Source organism: Nelumbo nucifera, chromosome 7, assembly GCF_055504915.1.
Source record: "Nelumbo nucifera cultivar China Antique chromosome 7, China Antique-T2T, whole genome shotgun sequence".
In the NCBI taxonomy this organism is placed as follows: Eukaryota; Viridiplantae; Streptophyta; class Magnoliopsida; order Proteales; family Nelumbonaceae; genus Nelumbo; species Nelumbo nucifera.
In genome coordinates this window covers 315092-335124 of record NC_142655.1, presented here as the reverse complement: position 1 = coordinate 335124, position 20033 = coordinate 315092, and the positions used below count along the sequence as shown (strand labels likewise).

Here is a 20033-nt window from a genome sequence, read left to right as displayed (position 1 = left end):
TGTTAATTAGTATTTTAATAAATAATTTTTCTGTTCTGATAAAAAAAATCAAATTTGGACTCAAGCGAAGAGGACGTGATGATCAATGAAACCCATGGAGTTGAAAAAGTGCTGACCTAGAGGCTGTGGTGAATAAAGAAATGGAGGTAAGTAAAATATTGGGTTTGTTTTTCTTGGGGGGAGAGGAAATTGGCAGAAGGACTTAGATAAATGGAAGAAAGAGCTTGTCTGCAGTTAAAGAGTAAAAAGGATTCATAGGCAGATGTTGAGAAGTGGATGACCGATTTAAGAAATGAGGAAGTCCAAGAGAGACGGGTCTTGTCCGGGGACACTTCTAGAAAGGGAAAAAGGCTGGAGAAGGCAGATCAGGTGTTTGAGAAAAATGCGGTTTGGGAGTTAGAAAGAATAGTTTTTGAGCCTAAGGAGATACGAATTTTATTGAAGGTCTTGTCTGCAGTTTAGATGATTCAATGAATGGTTCAGGTTTCAAAAGTGTTCACAAGACTGAAGGGGGTTTATTTGGATTGGGTCCTGTTAAAAAGACAAAGAAAGCAAAAAGGACTTTGAATTAAAGGATCTCAATCTAGTAGGATAATAACTATTCCATATTGGTCTCAACTAGACAGAGGCTTCTTTAAGCTTAATTTTGATGGAAGTAGTATGGGAGACCCTGGATCATCAGGTATAGGTAGTGTTTTAGAGACGAGAGTGGCCGTTTTATTGCTCTATGCTCAGGACCAATTGGGGAAGGAGACTCTCTTAGAGCAGAATTGTTGGTCTTGAAGGAAGGAATACAGAGAGCAAGATTGTTGATCATTAGGAGATTAATTGTAGAGGGGGACTCTAAACTGGTAGTGAGCTGGCTACAATGTGATAACCTGTGGATGTGAATATACAGTAATCTGAAAAAGAAGTTTAAATGGACAACAAAAGACATGGAAGTGAAGATTCAGTGAGTCTGTGCTAATTCTATAGCAGATGTATTAGCCAAGTAAGGGGTGGAGAGGGGAACACTTTTCTGGACAAAGCTGTAAGACAGGAACTTTGTAGGGGAGATACAAGAGTTTTTGTCTCTCATTGACTTTATGTTGTATTATGTACTTTCTGTATCTATCTTTACCTTTTATATTAATGAAAATTCTGCAGTTATTGATAAAAAAAAAGTAATGAGATTTCTTTTCAAGATGATGGGGCTATTATGCTGTGAGCTTAGAAGGATTAGAGGGGATTAGAACTGCAAGCAGGTGGTTTCATTGTGTTGGATGGGTGGGATGGCAAGCCTTGAGTTTTTAGGGCTTTGAAGTAAAGTCATTGTGTGATTGATTTTTATGTTTGGTTGTATAGGGTTGGGTGGGTGCTTTTTTCCTTTTGCATTTCATGATTGGTGGATGGGGTTTGATGTGCAATAGTTTTTGGTTTGGTTTTTCTCTGTTCCTTTGGGAATGGGTCATTTCTCATCACCTTTTCTTTACCTTGTTCTTCTTTCTTGAATAAATTTTATTTTTTATTTATCTTCAAAAAAATCATTGTTAATTTAAAAAGAGCCCCTGCTTCTTCATACATTTAGTATGAATGTTGTTTTGTTGATTCAAACAGATTTTCTATGGAATGTTAGGGTGGAAAAGAAGAAATTTCGTTTGGTTAAGTGGGACTTTGTGTGTAGACCTAAAAAGATGGGGGATTGGGAGTGAGAAAGGTGTGAGTCCTTAATAAAGCTTTGATGGGGAAGTGGGTATGGAGGTTTGGGAGGGAGACAGAGGCTCTATTGGAGGATGTGGTGGTATGTAAGTATAGGGTGGTGAATTTTGGGTGGGATGTGAGGGAGGTGAGAGGTCATCTTATGGGGTAAGTGTGTGGAAGAGGATTATGAAGTTCATTGATGCTTCCTTCTTTCTCTTGGAGGGTGGGGAATGGGTCTAGTGTAATATTTTTAGAGGATGATTGGATTGGAATTAGAAAGCTGTGTGAGCTTTGCCCTACCTTTAGGAGATTTTTGTTTGATTGGGAGATGGAAGAGTCTGTGGAGCTGCTGGATAAGCTATAGGTAATGGAAATTGACCCTTTTGTCATAGGGTAGGTTTGCAACAGAAGAAACCTGTGTAGCGTCCAGGCCATGTGCGGCTAGGACAAGCCTAGTGTTGAAAGGGCCATGTGTTGGCCCGATGAAGGCTCCACCAAGGTTAGTGGCATTGGATCATGACCTTGCGGTGCATGGCTGAGGCTCTTTGTGGCTCTTGCCGGTCCATGGGAGGCGCCTCTTACGTGCCAAAGGGGGAATGCCATGATGTGAGACAACTGTGTGCCGATGATGTGAGGCACCTATTGTGCCGATGATGTAAGGCAACCGCTGGGTTGTGAACACACCTTGTGCTATGGACAATGGGGTAGCTTGATTAGCTTGGGCATGGGGCTGGTGAGGTGTAGGGACATGCTTGGGCTTGACCCGCATGGAAAGTCTCCCCTTAATGTGCATCGCATAGTGCCGGTCCATGAACTGTCCCCATGAGCGTGTGTGCCCATGAGGAACCTTGGTAGCCATACTAGCCATTAACCAAGGCCGCCCCACAAGGGATGTTGGTTTATGGAGTGCCAAGGTTAGGCACCCAAGGAGGTTGACCACCCCTCAAAGAGTACGTTAAGCTTTTGGAGGTCTACTAGTAGGAAACATCACTTTTCTGAAAAATCATACTGGAGATATTTACGATAGTGCCACTCAACGAAGGCACCAAGCGTAGGTTAGGCTAGGCCTGTGTCAGATTGTGACACTTTGGTTTCAGATGTTAAATGGTGGAAAGAATGTAAAGATGGAAGATTCACAATCAAACCTTCCACCTTCCTTTTTTAATAAATTCTTCTTCACTATTAAAAAAAAATCTATGTATAATGCTTTGATAAGGAATCAGCTGGAGGCTGAACAAATTAGAGGTGTTTGGGGGAAACCAGTTCCCTCAAGAGTGGAAGCTTTTGCATGGCTGATTTCAATGGGCAGCTATTTTGAAGAAAAGAGGCTATCAGTTCCCAAAGAGATGTGTATTGTGTTTTTCTGAAGAGGAGAATACTCTGCACCTGTTGGTCCAGTGTAATTTTGTGAAAAGAATCTGGGCCTATTTCTTCAATCTCTCCAAGGTGTCTTGATGGGTGCCAAGGGACTCTGTTGAAATTTTTGGTTGTTGGCCGAGAGTTCATGGAAATCCTAAAGCTAAAGTTATTTGGAGCTGTATTCCCTTTGCTGTCTGCCGGGAGGTATTGAAGGAGAGAAGCAAAAGAATCTTTGAGGGGAAGATGAAAAGCATGGAAAGTTGGGGTGGAAATCAGTTCAAAGATTGTTATTGGGTGCTGGTTCTTCCAGAATTTGAAGGCCTCAAGAAAGAAGATTTTGGGACTGACTTTTGGCACACTTTAAATGGCAAATTAGGATTTCTTTCTTGCATTGTGTATCATGTCTTCCTTGGATTAGCGAGTCTATCTTTTTTTGTTCTTTATGCTGTTTGCCAGGGTGACTCCTTGGTACCTGTGTTAGTTGTATTTACTCTTTTTAGTAACAAAATCTTCTTGTTTATTTATCTTAAAAAATCAAAGTTTTATTTGTATCCAAGGATCAAAGTATCAGTATTGAGTATCGAATTGGATAGCTCATATACAGATGCAAATACAGATACACTTTGGAAAGACATGGATACGGACGAAAGATATCGAAACACTTGGATAGGCTAAGAAATGCATCCAAATCACATAAATACATTAATAACTCTAAATCTAAAGCTGAGTTATCTGTGAATAAGGTATAAACACATGAAGATGCACACTTTAATAGCTTATATGAAGAGAAACATTGCAAACAACAATACTAACACTCTAAAACATGTGCACATCATACAATTATATGTTATATTTAACATGTAATTTATATGTAAAATGAAATACATAAATCATGTAAGGTAGACAAAATAAATTAATTTATAAATTTCAGTTCTTATTAAATTTTGGGGAAATTAAACCTTAAATTAACTATTTCAGTTTTTATAATTATAATTCTGTTTTGATTTTCATAATTATAATTTTCAATTTTTATTAAAGTTAAAAAGTAATCCAAAAGCGGTTAATACATAATTTCATCGGACTAAGCACCAATGTGTTTTTGTGTCGATGCACATCCGATCATATCCACCGATACGGTTCAATACGGAGGCATATCATGCCGATACACAGAACTTGTGAGATATGTATCCAGTTGTGGCATATCTCATATCTATGGCCATGGATAGGGATACAATACTTCTCATATCAGGAGTATAATATCGATACTTTAAACCTTGTTTGTATCTAGCCAGAATTTGATTGATTATATTTCTATCTTACAGGTACAACAAACTTCTAACAAGAAAAGTGCCCCTGAAATACCGATCCCACAGTTTGTTGTTGTGGATACTTATGAACGAGATTATTCCCGCACCTTCACTCAACCAACATCTTATTTGCGTGGAAGGGGAGGTTTGTTTTTTTTTTTTTTTTTTTTTTTCTTTTGATCAATAACAGATTTCTTCATTGTAAATTATTTACAATTTATACAGTCAAAGGTCAGAGAGCATGGTTAACACCCCCCATCACTGCCGCAATGCTTCTTACGAATCTCTTAAGGTTGTGCTCAGAAAATTTGTTCCCAATCCACTGCCAATTTGACTAATCCGTCAACCATTCCATGTAAATATCTCTTCACCCAATGTATTTGCAGTGGCACATTCCTTTTGAGCCAGTTGAACTGCTTGATTTCATTTATGTAACTCTATGCTTCATTATTAACCAGCCAACTAATTATCATCTTGAAGTCCCCTTCAATGGCCAATTTTCCACTTACATCTCTTTTGCCCACTGCGCCCCTTGTGGAAGGGGAGGTTTGTTAACTTTGTTCTTTGAATCTTTAGAAACTGTGACAGTATCTTCTACATAATTTATCTTTTATTGGATTATTAAGATTTTGCTTATAATTTGCAGCTCGGGCTGAGCTTGGAGAGTTTATTGAGTATGACCTAGACAATGAGGATGAGGATTGGATCCAAGAGTTCAACAACGAAAAGAAGATTCTTCCACCTGAAAAGTGACATCACTTTACCATGTCCATTTGATATATAATATATATTTTTTCTCTTGTAATGCTTTTGCATTCCTTATATAACAGCATCTGTTCTAATTGTCAATTTCTTTTTATTTAATTGCATTTTTTTTTGCATTTTCTGGTAAATCCAATTTAAGCTGAGGCAGATCTATGTTGTACTATTGTTTAGTTTTGTTTTATTATATTGAGTTATCTGGTTCATTTCCAGCTTATTTCCACAAAATAAACATTTAAATAAAAAAGAAAGAGAAAAAAGAAAAGAAAAGAAAGGGTCTTTTGTACAAGTGAAATACTTCTCTTCAGTCCTTGTTGAATAACTTAAGATAGCCTGATATTGGACACATGGGAACTAGATCATCATGGGAATTTAGTATTTTTGTAACAAAAATATTATTACTTGTAGGCATAAGAATGTAGAGAAATGAAAATGAATCCCAATTACAGAGTATCACTCTCTACTCCCCAACCTGTATACCTTCTAATACAAAGTTTCTCCTTTCAATGGAGCTGTAATAGCTATAAATTGATAGCAACAGAGAATCTTCATAGCAATAAAGAGAAAAGCACAAGAACAACTCACATACCCATTGCTATCTTAACAACCAGACACACACCCTAAAAAGGTTCCAAAGAAACAAAGGCTAGCCCTAATTGGATGGCCCCAATACAATTCTCCCCTGTAAACCCTGCCCTAGCAAGGGAATCTACAACTGAATTGGCTGAACTTTTTCAGGTCCAGTTGGCATTGGTGATTCCTTGAGGGCTCAAGTAATGGCGGTTTTTGAAGGGGTAGGCAGAGCAGAGGAGTTAGATGTGCACAAGTTGATTGTATAAGGAGATTTACAATTGATGATCCAATGGCTACAAAATAAAGAAATGATTTATGGATGTGCAAAAACACAGTAAAGAAGATTAAATGGATAGCCTGGGGTATGGATGTTAGAATTCCGTTGGTGCAAGGGATGGCTAACAGCATGGCTGATTCTTTGGCAAAACAAGGGGTTGGAGAGATCAAATGTTTTGGGCTCAATTGTAAAGCTTTTTGGTATTGGAGATAAACTGTTTTTTCTCCTATTGTACTTATAATCTTTATAATTCATATCCAATCAATGAAGTTTACGTTTATTGATCGAAAAAATAATCTAGCCTCTCTTTAAAAGTGATAAATTGTCCAATTATCTCTCCACCTTCCTGCATCTATCTAATTACCAATTGAGAGTTTCTTTCAATCTTCAAGGAAGTGTATTTGAGCATGGGTGCTAATCTGAGATCTTGAAAAAGTGGCATCAGTTCAGCCCTTGTTCAGTTTAAATTACCTAATCCTAATTAAACAATAGCAGAAGCCCATGATCTTAGAAGGCACCTTTTAGCCCTGATAGACCCAGATTATGGAAACTCAATTTAATGATTCCTTTAAGAGTTGGATAAGGACTCTGGATCTATGTAATGTGGAGAACAGACCTACCAAATCTGTTCTACTGATTTTTACAGTAGAAATCACCTAAGATTAAGTAGAAAATTGAACTTGAAAAGATAGAAAGAAAGCAAGCAAGCTGCTACATGTTTTCTTGGTGAGTTGAAGGAAACCACACTTTTGCAAGCCAAATTCACTTGGTCCAACCTCTAGGAAAACCCCGTATTCAAAACTCGATTGATTTCTTTTTAACTTAGCTTGGGAAAGTTTGTGGGGAAATTTGGTTGCTAGAGCTATGCGCAGGGTCACCTCTGATCATTGTCCTATCAAGTTAGGTTCGGAGTCCTTTGCTACTGGACCTAAACCTTTCAAATTTGAAAATATGTGGCTAACCCATCTGGAATTTGTGAATAAAGTGAAGGAGTGGTGGGGGAGGAGCTAATAGGGATAAACTGGAAGGGAGTCAGATTTCTTAAGAAATTAAAGAGGTTAAGATCTATAATAAAAGAGTGGAATAGGTATCATTTTGGGAGACTTGAGGAACAAAAAAATGAGCGTGATCAATCAAATAGAAGAATTGGATCTGAAGGAATCCCAAAATATCATGTTTGAGGATGCCAAAGGGTTGAGGAGACAACTGAAAGAGGTACTTCTGAGAGAGGAATATAGTTGGAGGAAATCTAAGCATAAGTGGATTAAGGAAGGGGATGGGAATACCAGGTTCTTTCATGACCTGGCCAATGGGAGAAGGAGGAAGAACTTTGTGACAAAACTAGAGGTGGATGGGGAGGTGATTACCAACCAGGAAATTTGTGGACCACTTCAAATCAATATTCAGGAGGCCTTTGAATGAGAAAGCAAGTGTGGAAGGGATAGATTGGCCTAGGGTGGAGGATGATAAGGCAAGGTCGTTAGAATGGAATTTTGAGGAAGAAGAGATCAAGCATGTTGTCTTTTTAATAGATAGATCTAAGGCTTCCGGCCCAGATGCTTTTACAATGTCTTTTTGCCAAGATTGTTGGGAGGTGCTAAAAGAGGATTTATGTGATGTCTTTTAGGAATTTGTAGACAATAGCTTTGTACGTCCTAGAGTCAATACTACGCTCTTGGCTCTAATTCCTAACAAGATTGATGCCAATCATCCAAAAGACTTTAGGTCTATCAGTTTGGTGAGAAGTATCTGTAAAATTCTGGTTAAGGTGCTCTCTCTAAGGATTAAAGAAGTCCTCCCATCCATCATTAGGCAAAATCAAGGGGCATTTATCCCAGGAAGATAAAAAACATATCAGTTCCTAATTGCGAATGATTGTGTGGAGGAGATGAAGATATCTAGGCAAAGGGGCTTTGTTTGCAAGTTTGATCTTGAAAAGGCTTACGACTGGGTAGATTGACAGTTCCTCTCTGAGGTATTGAGGAATTGTGGTTTTGGGGAGAGATGGTGTAAGTGGATGCTTGGGTGTGTATCCTGCCACTACTCTATATTGGTCAATGGTGTGGTAAAGGACTTCTTTCCAGCTCGCAGGGATATCAGGCAAGGGGATCCACTCTCTCTGTTCCTCTTTACTTTAGTTGCTGATGTGTTGAGTAGAAGCACTTCTAAGGCTGACAGGGAAGAGATCATTAGGGGTTGGGGAGTAGGGAGGAACAAGATCCCAGTTACCCACATTCAGTTTGCAGATGACTTAATGATCTTTTGTGAAGGGGGATTTAGTGAAAAGGTATCAAATCTGAAGGAGTTAATAAAATGCTTTGAAAGACTTTCTAATCTGAAAATAAATTTGGAAAAGAGTTTCATAGCGGGTATTAGTTTGGAGGATAGGGAGATTGAGGTTATTGTAGGGTGTCTTCAGTGTTCTATCTCATCCGGGTCCTTGTCCTTTTAGGGCTTCCTTTAGGGGCAAACCTTAAGGGGAGTAGGTTTTGGACCCAGTAGTAGAGAAGTTTGAGAAGAGATTAGCCTCATGGAAGAAGAATTACATTTCTTTGGGTGGAAGGACCGCAGGATCACGTTAATAAAAGCCACATTTGCGAATTTACCCACTTACTTTTTGTTTGTCTTTAGAATTCCGCCTAGGGAAGCCAAGAAACTGGAGAAATTAATGAGAGACTTCCTTTGGGAACCAGGACAAGGGAAAAAAGTATCATTTGATTAAGTGGGAAATTGTGTGTAGAAGCAGAAAGGAAGGGGCTTGGGGTCAGGGAGGGTGGTTCAAAAAAATCAAGCATTATTGGGGAAGTGGCTTTGGCGTTGGCCTTTGGAGAGAGAGAGGCTTTGGCATCAAGTGGTGGGGAGTATTCATGGCATCTCAGAGGATGGGTGGGACAAGGTGTATCAAGGTGGGCTAACCTGGCAGCACCGTGGAAAGCCATCCACAAACTCATCCCTTAGTTTCTCAGATTTCTTAGGTATGAAGCTTGTTCTGGTAATTCTGTCAGGTTTTGGGAAGATATCTGGGTGGGAAATACCCCTTTAAAGGACCTTTTCTCTTTGCTGTTCTCTATTTCTTCATTTAAAAAAGAGGTTATTTCAAAATTTGTCTCATCCTCGGGGATAACATTGGAGCCAAATTGGGATTTTGGCTTTTGTAGGGGGTTAAGGGATGCTGAAGTTGATTCGTTATCTCTTTTTCTTGGCCTCCTAAACCAAATTTGTCTAGATCCTTTCAAGTTAGACAAAAGGGCGTGGGTCCTTAGTCCCAAAGGGATGTTTACATGTGCCTCTTTTCTTTTTTTTTTGATAAATCATGTGCCTCTTTCTTTAAGTCCTTGTCCCAGCCTCTTACTCAACAGGTCTTTCCCTCGAAGCAAATTTGGTTCAGGCCAATTCCCCTAACGGTTATGGCCTTTTGCTAGGAAGTGTACTATGGAAAAGTAAACACTTTAGAAAACCTACAAAAGAGAAGACCCCTCCTTTGTATTTCTCCCAACTGGTGTACCATTTATAGAGCTCAAGGGGAGGACTGTTACCATCTATTCATTTCATGTCCACTCTCTACAGAATTGTGGGTTTGGCTTCTCTCTTTGTTTGGGTGTAATTGGAGCTCGCCAGCAGAAATACGGTTGATCTTTGACCAATCTACCTTGAGTTGGCCTACAAAAAGAGGAAGATCAATGTTGAGATGTGCGAGAGCAGCCTTGATTTGGACAATATGGGAAGAAAGAAATGATAGAATATTTCAAGAGAAGGAAAGAAATAAACAGCAACTAAAAGACTGTGTATTGAATAGGGCAATACAATGGTTGAAGACTTTGGATCTGTTCCATCAGTTCTCCTTTAATGACTTTTAGAGAAACTGGTTGGCAATAGCAAGGTGCTCTTCTATCAAGAACAAGGTAGTCCCACTGTTGTGTCTGATAAAACCTTAATAATTAATTCAAAGATCCTCTAACAGCAATAAATCAACTAGAAATGCTAGAATTAACTGAGACACAACTAGAAGTCATCAAAATAGAATTGAAAAACAATTAACTAGTGAAATCAGAAGCTTGTTGCTTCTTTTCTGTTGGTCTCTTTAGACTTGTCACATACCTCTTCTTACTCTAGGGCTGAGGCCTCTCCATCACTATGAGTCTATTGATGGAGGGGGGATGACACAATGTTTGATGCAGGATATAGATAGTAAGAAGAGTTGAAGCAATAAGTACTAAAAGAAAGAATTGAGAAGAGGAATGAGAATACAACAGCAGCAAAGACTTAATGGAAGAGGAATGATAACACAACTAGGGGTGTCCACGGTTCGGTTAACTGAACCATGGCCCCTTTTTGTAAACCAAACCGGTAGTACCGGTTTTTTCATTTTGCCAAACCGAAACCGAACCGGTACCACCGATTAACCGGTCCGCCGGTTTCGGTTTTTGACCGGTTCGGTTCTTCGGTTTTTTATATTTATAATATATATTATATAAATAAATGTATAATATTATATTATAAATAATAAATGGTATATAATATATTATAAGTATTTTAGAAATATATAATATATTTATAAATAGATCATTATAAATATAATATTAAGTATATATTTATATATAATGAATATGTTTTTATATAAAATACATAGAAAATATGTGACATATATTAAAAATATTTATAAAATATATATATAAATATATATACCGGTCAGTTCGGTTAACCGTCGGTTTTTTTATAGGTTAATTGAAAACTGAACCGGTCCTTCGGTTTTTCAAAAATTCCGAACCAAAACGAACCGACCGGTTTGGTTTTTTGGTTTTTCATGGACACCCCTAAACACAACAGCAGTAAACTAGATTTAGAAGGACTTAGAACCTTAACAAAAACATCATTCCTATCATACCTGGATACCTCCACATGCCTAGTGTATTGGTGTTTCCAAACTAGGTTGCATTCCTGTTCCTGTATCTGGACATTAAAGCCTAATTCAATTTCATTTCCAATGCATCATATCACACGACGTCTTCCTCTATATTTATAAACTAGACAAGTCAAAGAGAAACGAATGAGCCAGTTGGGGGCTGGAAACGAATGAACCAGATAATTCCAGAAACTCATTCCTCTCTCATCTTTCTGTTCTTTCAGGTAATGTTGATCTTATTTTATCTTCTTTTTTGGCTGACCCAAGTGCTCATTTCACTGATTCTCAGTTCTAGCCACTACCCAACCTGGGACTGCTGTAAGCCTGTAACCATTTATGAAGTGGGGGTTGAAAAGAACTCAGTAGTGTAGAATGTGAGAGAGAATGGTGAGGTTGGAGAGAGAATATATGCTATTTTACACATGATTCAGTAATATTTTAGTCCTGTTGGTGTGGAATGCTGTCAAATATATAAGCATGACCTCTTCATGAAGAGGGATTCCTGGATTTTATCAGTTGGATAAATTGGTTTTTCTCATAGCCATGGTGGTTGGCTAGATACATTTTTTTTAAGGATGAATAACTTATAAATTTTATCAATGAAGATCAGAAATATTACAAGCATTACAATCAACCTTTGGATGGGGTAGCAATTACTACCCTACCACTTCAAGAACATTGATATTATAAACAAGCTCAATACAATTGATTTCTTGTAGCATTACAATCATCCAGCATATTTGCTCCTTGGTAACCATTTAATCTGTCTTAGCTCATTTCCATAGCCCTTCACTGATTTCTCACTATTTTTTAGTCATACAGTTACAACCTTGGAATCACCTTCTACAATTAAATTATTTATATTCATTTTCTTGGCCCATTGTAGTCCTTGAAGTACGGCTTAAAGTTAAGCCATTGTGGAGTTCCCATCACCAGTTGGATCCAAGAACATAGCAATTATGCGTCCATCCTTGTCTCTAAGCACCTCCCACACCTGATGGACTTGGATTTCCTACACTGCTCCCATCAATGTTTAATTTGACAAACCCCTCCACAGATGGTGCCCATTGTTTATTGAATTTTATTTTCCTCATAGAAGATGCAGCTACCTCCCTCCCACCTTCTCCACAAGTCATCATATGAATAAGAAGAGAACAACTCCATGGAAACATGGGTAAAGCCTCAATGGTGTCCATTGTTTATGCATGGTAAAGCCTTTACCCAATGGACCACCCTAATCATGATATTCTTAATAATTGCACCCTTGGTGCAGGCTTCTTCCTTGAAGATTGTTGCATTCTTCTTCTCCCATAGGTATCACAAGACAGTGATTCCACATACTTCCAAAGTAACTAACCCCTTGGCCGGACTGAAGGAGTCTTGAAATACTCTTTCCACACTATCTGGAGGATCCCATACATAGCGAATTAATGATATAGAGAAAACAGTAACTCTCAAAACGGTTGGAGAAAAATAGATGAGTAGTAGTTTCACCACTTTCTGTCATAGGAAACGCATGGGGGGAGGGCTCCAGCTAAGTCTCCTCTTTTGCAAAACCTTCCAATGGAAAACTTATACTTTAGGCAGCACCAAACCTTTTCAAAGGACCTTTCCAAAGGAGGCACAAGAGGACAAGACAATGGAGTTCAAGGTCTGGGAATAGAGAGGATCCATAGCCAGTGACACCTTATTTTCCCCTAAACCTCTTTTCCGATCGATGTCCCAAGACACGAAGACAACCCTAATTTGCTGTTTTTTTGATCTATTGGAACCTTTGCCTTTGATAACCACAAATATGCATCACAATATATTTTCAAACTTTAATTTTCTATTCAATCTTTTTAAAGTAATAGTGAGGATAGGGTTTCTTTTTTGGGAGAAAAGGATTGTTTGTATTGCTTATTGAGTACTAGTAAATTACAATTTGTCTACAAAATGCACATGTTGCTTATCAAAACTACTTTCTTTTTCATATGCTGCCATGTGTAGCACTTGAGCCCAACAACTTGTTCACACCTTTTTCCTTAATGCATTTTAATTTTGTAGTAGATAAAGTCTAAATTCCGAGGTCTCAGTTGATGATGACCGACATGCATGTAAGAAGCTACCTTTTGGTGTTCATGTCCATGGGAGTATGTACATTCAACAACCTAGAAATACATGTGTTAGATGATTACAAAATATTGTTTTGGAAATTGTTTTCTTTAAAACCATTGAACAATTCTTGCTGCCTTTTTTTCCTTTTCTAAAATTGATATTTCTCCTGTCACCAGTGGTAATTGTCTGTGCATATGCATGTCAAAACAGGTTCGAGGCTCTTCTTTTCAAATTGGAGGTTTTGGATCACAAGGCCCGGGAAAGAGCAGGAATCATAATGCCTACTCTTGGTTCACCTGTCCCTGTTCTTTTACAGTTGGATTCTGCAGTTGAGGTGAATTAGGTTTCATTTCTTTTGAAGATAAATAAAGAAAAATAATTATTAAGAAAGAAGAAAGAAATAAAAGAATGATGAAATTATAATTGTAAAACATTATGAGCCCTGCTAGCCACTGCTACACTCGTATACCCATTTAAAACTTCAGCCTACACCATTTACATTGGTAGCTAAAGAATCTGCTAGATTGTTCCTTTCTCTTGGGATCCAGCATATCTGTGCTCTTAACATAGCTAGCATTCCTCTTATTTCTCTTAGGATACTTCTTTACCTCCATATTCTGGGTTGCCCTCAATTGAACAGTTAAATGTTGTCCTGAAATCCCTTTCCACCAAAATATCCTTTAATTTTTGTGATGCTGCCAATTTCATGCCATAGGGTGCAGAAATTTTTGCTCGAAGAACTATTCCTTGTTCTGTCAGGCCAGAATAGAGTGACAAAATTGCTCTATTTGCACCTCTTATAACCCCACCATGCCATTCCACTTGCTCCCATATAACTTCCGTCAAGATCCTATTTGACTTGTGGAGAATAAGCTTAACATTCACTTTTTTATGTGAGAATTAACAATTTAAGACCCTAACATGGACTTGTTTGGGTTTGCCTCGAGGGGCGTTGGTACAAAGGTGGCTCGTAGAATCACGAATGCAATATATTTTACACAACGTTCAAAATTTCGATACATATTGGCGGCTTCCCGATATGCCTCTACAGGGGGAGTTTCAGGGTCTGACTTGGTTCAGGGGGTAGATGGGCTTAAACCGACCCCTCTGAACCAGTTTCAAAGAAAAACTAAAAAAATAAAAAATAAAAGACGAGCAAAGATACAGGCTGATACGCCCCTACCGGCATATCGATATGTTGAACCTTGGATTTACATTACATTAGTTACTTGAAGCAATGCAATTGAGGAAAAAAAGAGATAGTGGGTTTTACATGCTTGAAAATGCTTTATGTGTATGGTTTTATTTTTAAATTTTCATTTGAATATGCTTTACATGTTATGTTTATGTATTTTAATTTTAGATAATTGGTTTTTTAAAACACTTATTTTAAAATTTCAGTTTATAATTTTATTAATATTACGTTTAATATTGTATGCATTTTTTAAAATTTTTGGTATTTTTTTAAATTTCTGACATTTTTTTAAAATTTTAAGTTTTTTTTTTTGTATTTTTGTGCCTTGCTTCAAAAAGGCGCACTCCTTGCCTTGACACTGCCTGTTCCTACACTGATTGTGTGACCACCAGTTGAGAGGGCGTACACTCTTTGCAGAACAACATGACAATCTTTGGCAATAGGTTTAACTAATTAATTATATATTATAGTATATTATTCATTTATTTTCCTTGCAACTCCTGGGTGTCAACTCTATTGCAATGCTGATTGCATGTATACATTATTCTGCACTAGTGCTCTATAGTGAACCATAGAGGAGGGGCCTGGGTATGGTGTAGATGAGAGATGACATCTGAGGAGAGAATTCTACATATTTGTGTAACTAAATATATGCACATTGTGTGTGTGTGTGGGGGGGGGTCGTGAAGGAATGCAAATCTCCAAAGGTGTAAACTACTCATAGAAGGAAGTAACAAAGCTTGTGAATGTTAAGCTTATGCACTGGCTTAAGCAGGTTGGCCAGTTCAGAGTAGACCTGTTCACGGGCCTGGCCTGACCATCGGGCCTAGATCTTGAGCCTGAGCATGGTCGTATATAAACCGGGAAGCCCGATTTGGACAGATATTTTATAATAAATTAATTATATATTATTAATAATATATTCCACTCTATTCATTTAAACTTCTATGTCATAATTAAAAGGTTGTCTCTACCCCTAGCATAGATGTAATTAAGAGAATCTGATGCATAGATGTAATTAAAAGGTTCCCTCAAAGTGAGCTACCCTATGAATCTGATGCATAAGGTCATGGGTTCAGGAGCTACAGAACTCAGGAAGACTGGGAGATGGAGAAGATTGGTGAAGGTGGAAGGGAAGACTGTTGTTCGAGAGCTACAGAACTCAAGGTAAGGGAGATGAATGTGTCGATGGTGCTGTTAGTGGGAAAAGAAGTAATAGAATTGTTTCAGGGGTTTGTGGTAGAAGCCTTATCTCAGAGAAGAGAAGATACCTATAAGAATACAAAGATTGAGGTAAATAGAGGGTTTAAGGCTGAAAGGAAATCAAATGCTAAAGGAAGATTCATTACACTATATGAGTTTTTCGGTAAAGGGAAAACAGATTATATGCTTACCTGAAGGAAGGGAAAGTGAAGGATGGAAGGAGATTTCAACAGTCCTCAGAGAGTTCTTGGAGTAGAGTGAGCAGCAAGAAGCCCAGGTTTATAACAAGGAAAGGGAGACCACTTAAGCAGTGAACAACATGGAGAACCAGAGCAGGTCATAGAGGAGCAGAAGGATCCAAAAGACCTCTCAATGGTAATTAGAAAGGGTGCTCAGGGAAGTAGGGTGATTGCCTAACGGAGGTATGGAGGAGTGGAAAAAGAAACTGGTGATTCAAACTAAGCAGCGGCCAGTGGATTGGAAGTTCATAGCAGTAATGGAATTAAAAAAAAAGCTCCATTAGTATTACGGTATTACCCCCCATTTGAAAAATGTAAGGCTCTAGTCAATTTACTGGATAACAATGTCAAGATGGTGCCCTCTGTCTAATGCCAGAGAAGCTGGTATTGAAGATATTATCATCGTTAGAATAATTGGGATGCTCTTTCATCTGTGGAAAGAAGAAGTTTTTGAATCCTTGGCATCCATTTGCAGTTCTCAGTTGGTCGGTGTTTTTGCATGTGATCTTCATTCAGCAGCCTTAAAGCTCAATGGTGTGAAACCAGAAGAAACACCCAGAAAGGTGGAGTTTGTGACAGATGGTTCATCTTCCTACTCTGTGTGCATGACAAACTCCATGAAAGCCTTTCTGGGGAAGGAAGGTAGGAGGGAAGAATATGAACAGGTGGAGAGGGAGTGCTTACGTGGCAATTCCTAGTTTGTTGGGGCATTAGGGAACAAAAGTTTCACCAAATTGGAACAGCAGGGGTAGAGTGTGGAGAAAGCCAAACGACAAAAAAACAGTGGCAGATGGCTCTTCATATGCCCAAGTGTTAATTAATAGTTTTAAAGAAGACACATATGTCTAGATAAAAGAGAATTTAAATTCAGGCCAGCAATTAAGTTGAGGAATTGCTGGGGTCAACCAGAAGGGAGAGTCAAACCGGGTGGGCCTAACAGATCAGGCGCATCCGCGTGGCTCTTTAAGTAGTCACGTGAAGGAGGCTGGGATTAAAGAGGGAGTTGGGCTGGTTTTGTCAAAAGCGATATGTGGAGAACATATGTTGGAAGGTGGGCCGACATTCAGGCCCATAAAAGAGAAGGCACATGTTTTCTTAAAGACTCACATGAGTCAAGTTGGGGGGATGATGGGGGATGGTATTTTGCGTCCATCATCGTCCTTAACCGAAGTTTGACAGATGAGTGTGGGAAAGGAAAAAGCTTCCACACAGTCGGTTCTGTGGTGGATTCCAAGAGAAGACAAACATGGTGGATTGCTGGAAAAATGCAGCCCAAAATATGTCTGTTGCTCAAGAAGATTAGCAGGGGTTGGGTCATATAGGAGGAGGTTGGGGAAGGTTAGTGCGTCTAATCGGTTGAAGGCAAAAAAAGTAGCTGGATTTAAAAATCATGTCTTAAAACCTTCCAGCACTGAAGAGCTGAGCTCGTCAAGTTGTCTGAGAGGTTTGAAGGTTGAAACAGGCCCAGATACGATCCCGGATGAATCTCAAGTGCTTTTGCTGGAACCAGATGATGGTGCCACGAAAGGTAGGGCTGTGGTAGAGGAGAGTTATAGGGTCTTGACGACAATTAGTTCTGCTGAACCAGCTGAGGTTGAAGGGGATGAGTAAATGCTCTAGGTTATGCATCAAAGAGTAAGGTAAGTTCATTAAGGGCTGGAAGCATGGTCTTGGACCTGGTTTTTGGGGGAGAAACGAGTGCAGTGGAAATGGATCTGGCTTGTGAGGAGGAAGCTTTTGAGAAAATCGGTTTTAGTAGGAAAATTGGGGGTGGATTTAGGTATGAGAAAGGTTGAAGGAGTCTCAAAAAATCTTGTTAATGACACACTTAAAACAGGCAGCTGGTTCATGTTACCAAAGTCTTTCATAGGCATAAGGAAGGGCTAGTTGGGGACGACCCTTGCTGCAGATTCAAAATAATTTACAAAAGGAATGGGTCGAAAATCAAGGCTTGAGGTCAAACCTTGATGAAAGATTTTAGGTTCTTTTCCATCCAATAAAAAATCTGAGGACTCGCAAAGGGAGAAGGGGGAAGAAATGGGTTCAATCTTACAGAAGAGAAGGAAGGTGAAGAGAACATCGCTGAGAAGGAGGTCATAGAAAAGGTAGCAGTGAAGGGAGGGGGGAAGGGTGACAGATGTAGAGTGTTGGGAAATATGGCAATCACAGAATCTCAATTTGAGGAAGAAGAGGAAAGGAGAGGGGGGGCGTGGAGTTGAAGAGTCTTCTAAGGAAGGTAACTCGGACAAGGGGAGGGTGGGTATTGATTGACTAGTGGATAGACATGTGGAAATTGGGAAGTCTCTTGGATAATTCTTTTTGGGGTGAGGGAAGTGGTGGTGAGAAGAGCAATTGAATATTAAAAAAAATAGAAAGGAAGAATCTAACAAATTGAGAGTTCTTGGGGAAGGGGGGAAGGTAAAAGAGGAGAGGAAGGAATTGTGGACAAAGAATGATGATGGGGGGTGGGGCTGGGTGAAGTGGCCACTGTTGAGGGGGGAAGTTTAAGAGTTTTAGCAGAAGTCTCGGGCTTGGTGTCTGGGTTCATTTATTTTGCCTTCAAGGTTATGTTTCAAGACTGTCTTTATCATGGTTGGAAAAGAAGAAAGTCCTTTCTGTAGTGCAAGTTTTGATAGTGTCAAGCTGTGGGCATATGTGGATTTTATTTTGTTTGTCTAAGTTTTTCTGTTGTTTTTGGTAAAAGTCCTGGGTGGGGCTGGTTTGCGAGTATGTAGTTTGGATTTGAAGTTAAGGGGCCTTTTCTTGTGGTTGTTGTGTGGTGATATCTTATCACATTCCTTGTTTGATATATGCCTTATTTTTTCCTTTAATAATATTTTATTTTATCTTCAAAAATGTAATATATTATATATTATATAATATTTTGTATATTATTTAATATATAGAATAGTATATAATACATTTTTTTTCTATTGATATTATTATTACATGATATTATATAATATTTATTATATTTTTATTGTGTATATAGTTATATACTATTATTAAGTTGGGCTCGGGATTGGGTGGGGACTATTTGGGAAAGCCCGAGCCCGCGGGCTTAACATGAACAGGTCTAGTTCAGAGGTATATTGCCTGACTTTTTTCTTTGACGTGTTGACCTTCCAAGAGGGTCCTTGGTTGGATTCCTTCCTCAGAAACATGATGTAGCTCAATTGAAAACTGTGTAGCAATGGGAGCCTTGGGCATAGGAGTTGTTTTCTGCTAGTTCTAGGTTGATATAATTTTGGTCCACTCTGGTCCAGTGGGATGAAGAATCTACCAGAATGACTTTGTTCCCTCACCTCCGGCTCTCAGATTATCTTTCTCCTTGAGATGCAGCCACTTGATAAATGAGGATGTTTTACAGGTGATTATTTGTTGGATGACTGTTCCCTCATGAGGGTCCTAGGGCATGAGTCGTTACATTAGAGACAGAATATCTTTGGTGAGCAAGGGTGAACCCTCCATTCTATTAGACCCCAGGATCTGCAAATTTATTTCCTGTCTTGCACAAATAGGCATTCATAGGCAATAGTATGTCAGAGATTTGTTTCTTTGTACCATTTTGTCATTGGTTTTACTTTGTCTTTTGTGGGATTGGACCCTGGGGTTGTATTGCCTGGGCTATCTTCTGTTATAGGATTGCTTTTCCCATAATCTTCTTCCTTTGATCTTTGTGAAAATTCTGTAATTAAAAAAAAAAATCCAGTCCTTGTCATTTTGGTTTGTCATGAGATGAGGGTTTTCCCTTAGAGGACATGCGGAATGTTTTGCTTGAGAGATTGATTTTTTCATGTTTTAACTGTTTGCAGTTGCCTTTATGATGCAGGCATTGCAGTCTCATTCCGTAAAGTATGCAGTACTGCAATCTGTATATAACTACTGGAAGACAAAGGTGTGTTTTAGACTGTCCAAGTTGGTTTCCTATTTAAGTATGTTTGTGCATGTCAAGCAGTTAACAGTTTAGTGGTTTTTCTTGTTCTTCATTTATGTAGTTAAGAGCATATTTTATTTTGTTGTTAACAAATGGTGTAGTTTCAGTTTATTTATGAATTATGTTTTATGTTTTATGTTGTTGACTAAATTCTTATGTATGGTTTATTGCTCTTTTTATCAGCGAGAGCGGTGGCAAAAGCCTATTCTACGCCGCTTGCAGGTGAGTTTGGTTACTTTATTAATTCATAGTTGTTATTGGGTCCATTGTCATCCAAGTTAACTGACTTAAAACTACCCTGCTTGTTCATCTTGGACCTGATTTGTAAGTTGGTTAAATTAACCTCCACATGCTAAATACTTGGAATGACCTATATGTGTAAAATGTTCTATATAGAGTAAACTGACATAGGGCTGGAAAACCACTTCTCATATATTTACACTTCAGTCATTAGGAAAAACACAGTTACCACTACTGACATGACCAAAGACCATACTGCCC

General features: G+C 38.6%; 1 protein-coding gene across 3 annotated transcripts in view; it reads left to right on the top strand.

The window, feature by feature from the left end:
* LOC104597720 (uncharacterized) overlaps positions 1 to 20033 on the top strand; it is an 82060-nt gene that overhangs the window by 32446 nt on the left and 29581 nt on the right. For 2 of the 3 annotated variants that reach the window (XM_088891238.1, XM_010259439.3), the window contains exons 3-7: positions 4362 to 4491; positions 4993 to 5095; positions 13169 to 13292; positions 19428 to 19493; positions 19716 to 19754. In XM_088891238.1, the coding sequence (XP_088747364.1) occupies positions 4362 to 4491; positions 4993 to 5095; positions 13169 to 13292; positions 19428 to 19493; positions 19716 to 19754 (462 nt within the window). Of the gene's footprint in view, positions 1 to 4361; positions 4492 to 4705; positions 4893 to 4992; positions 5096 to 13168; positions 13293 to 19427; positions 19494 to 19715; positions 19755 to 20033 lie in introns of those variants that run through there. The other variant, XM_088891239.1, reaches the window with a different exon arrangement.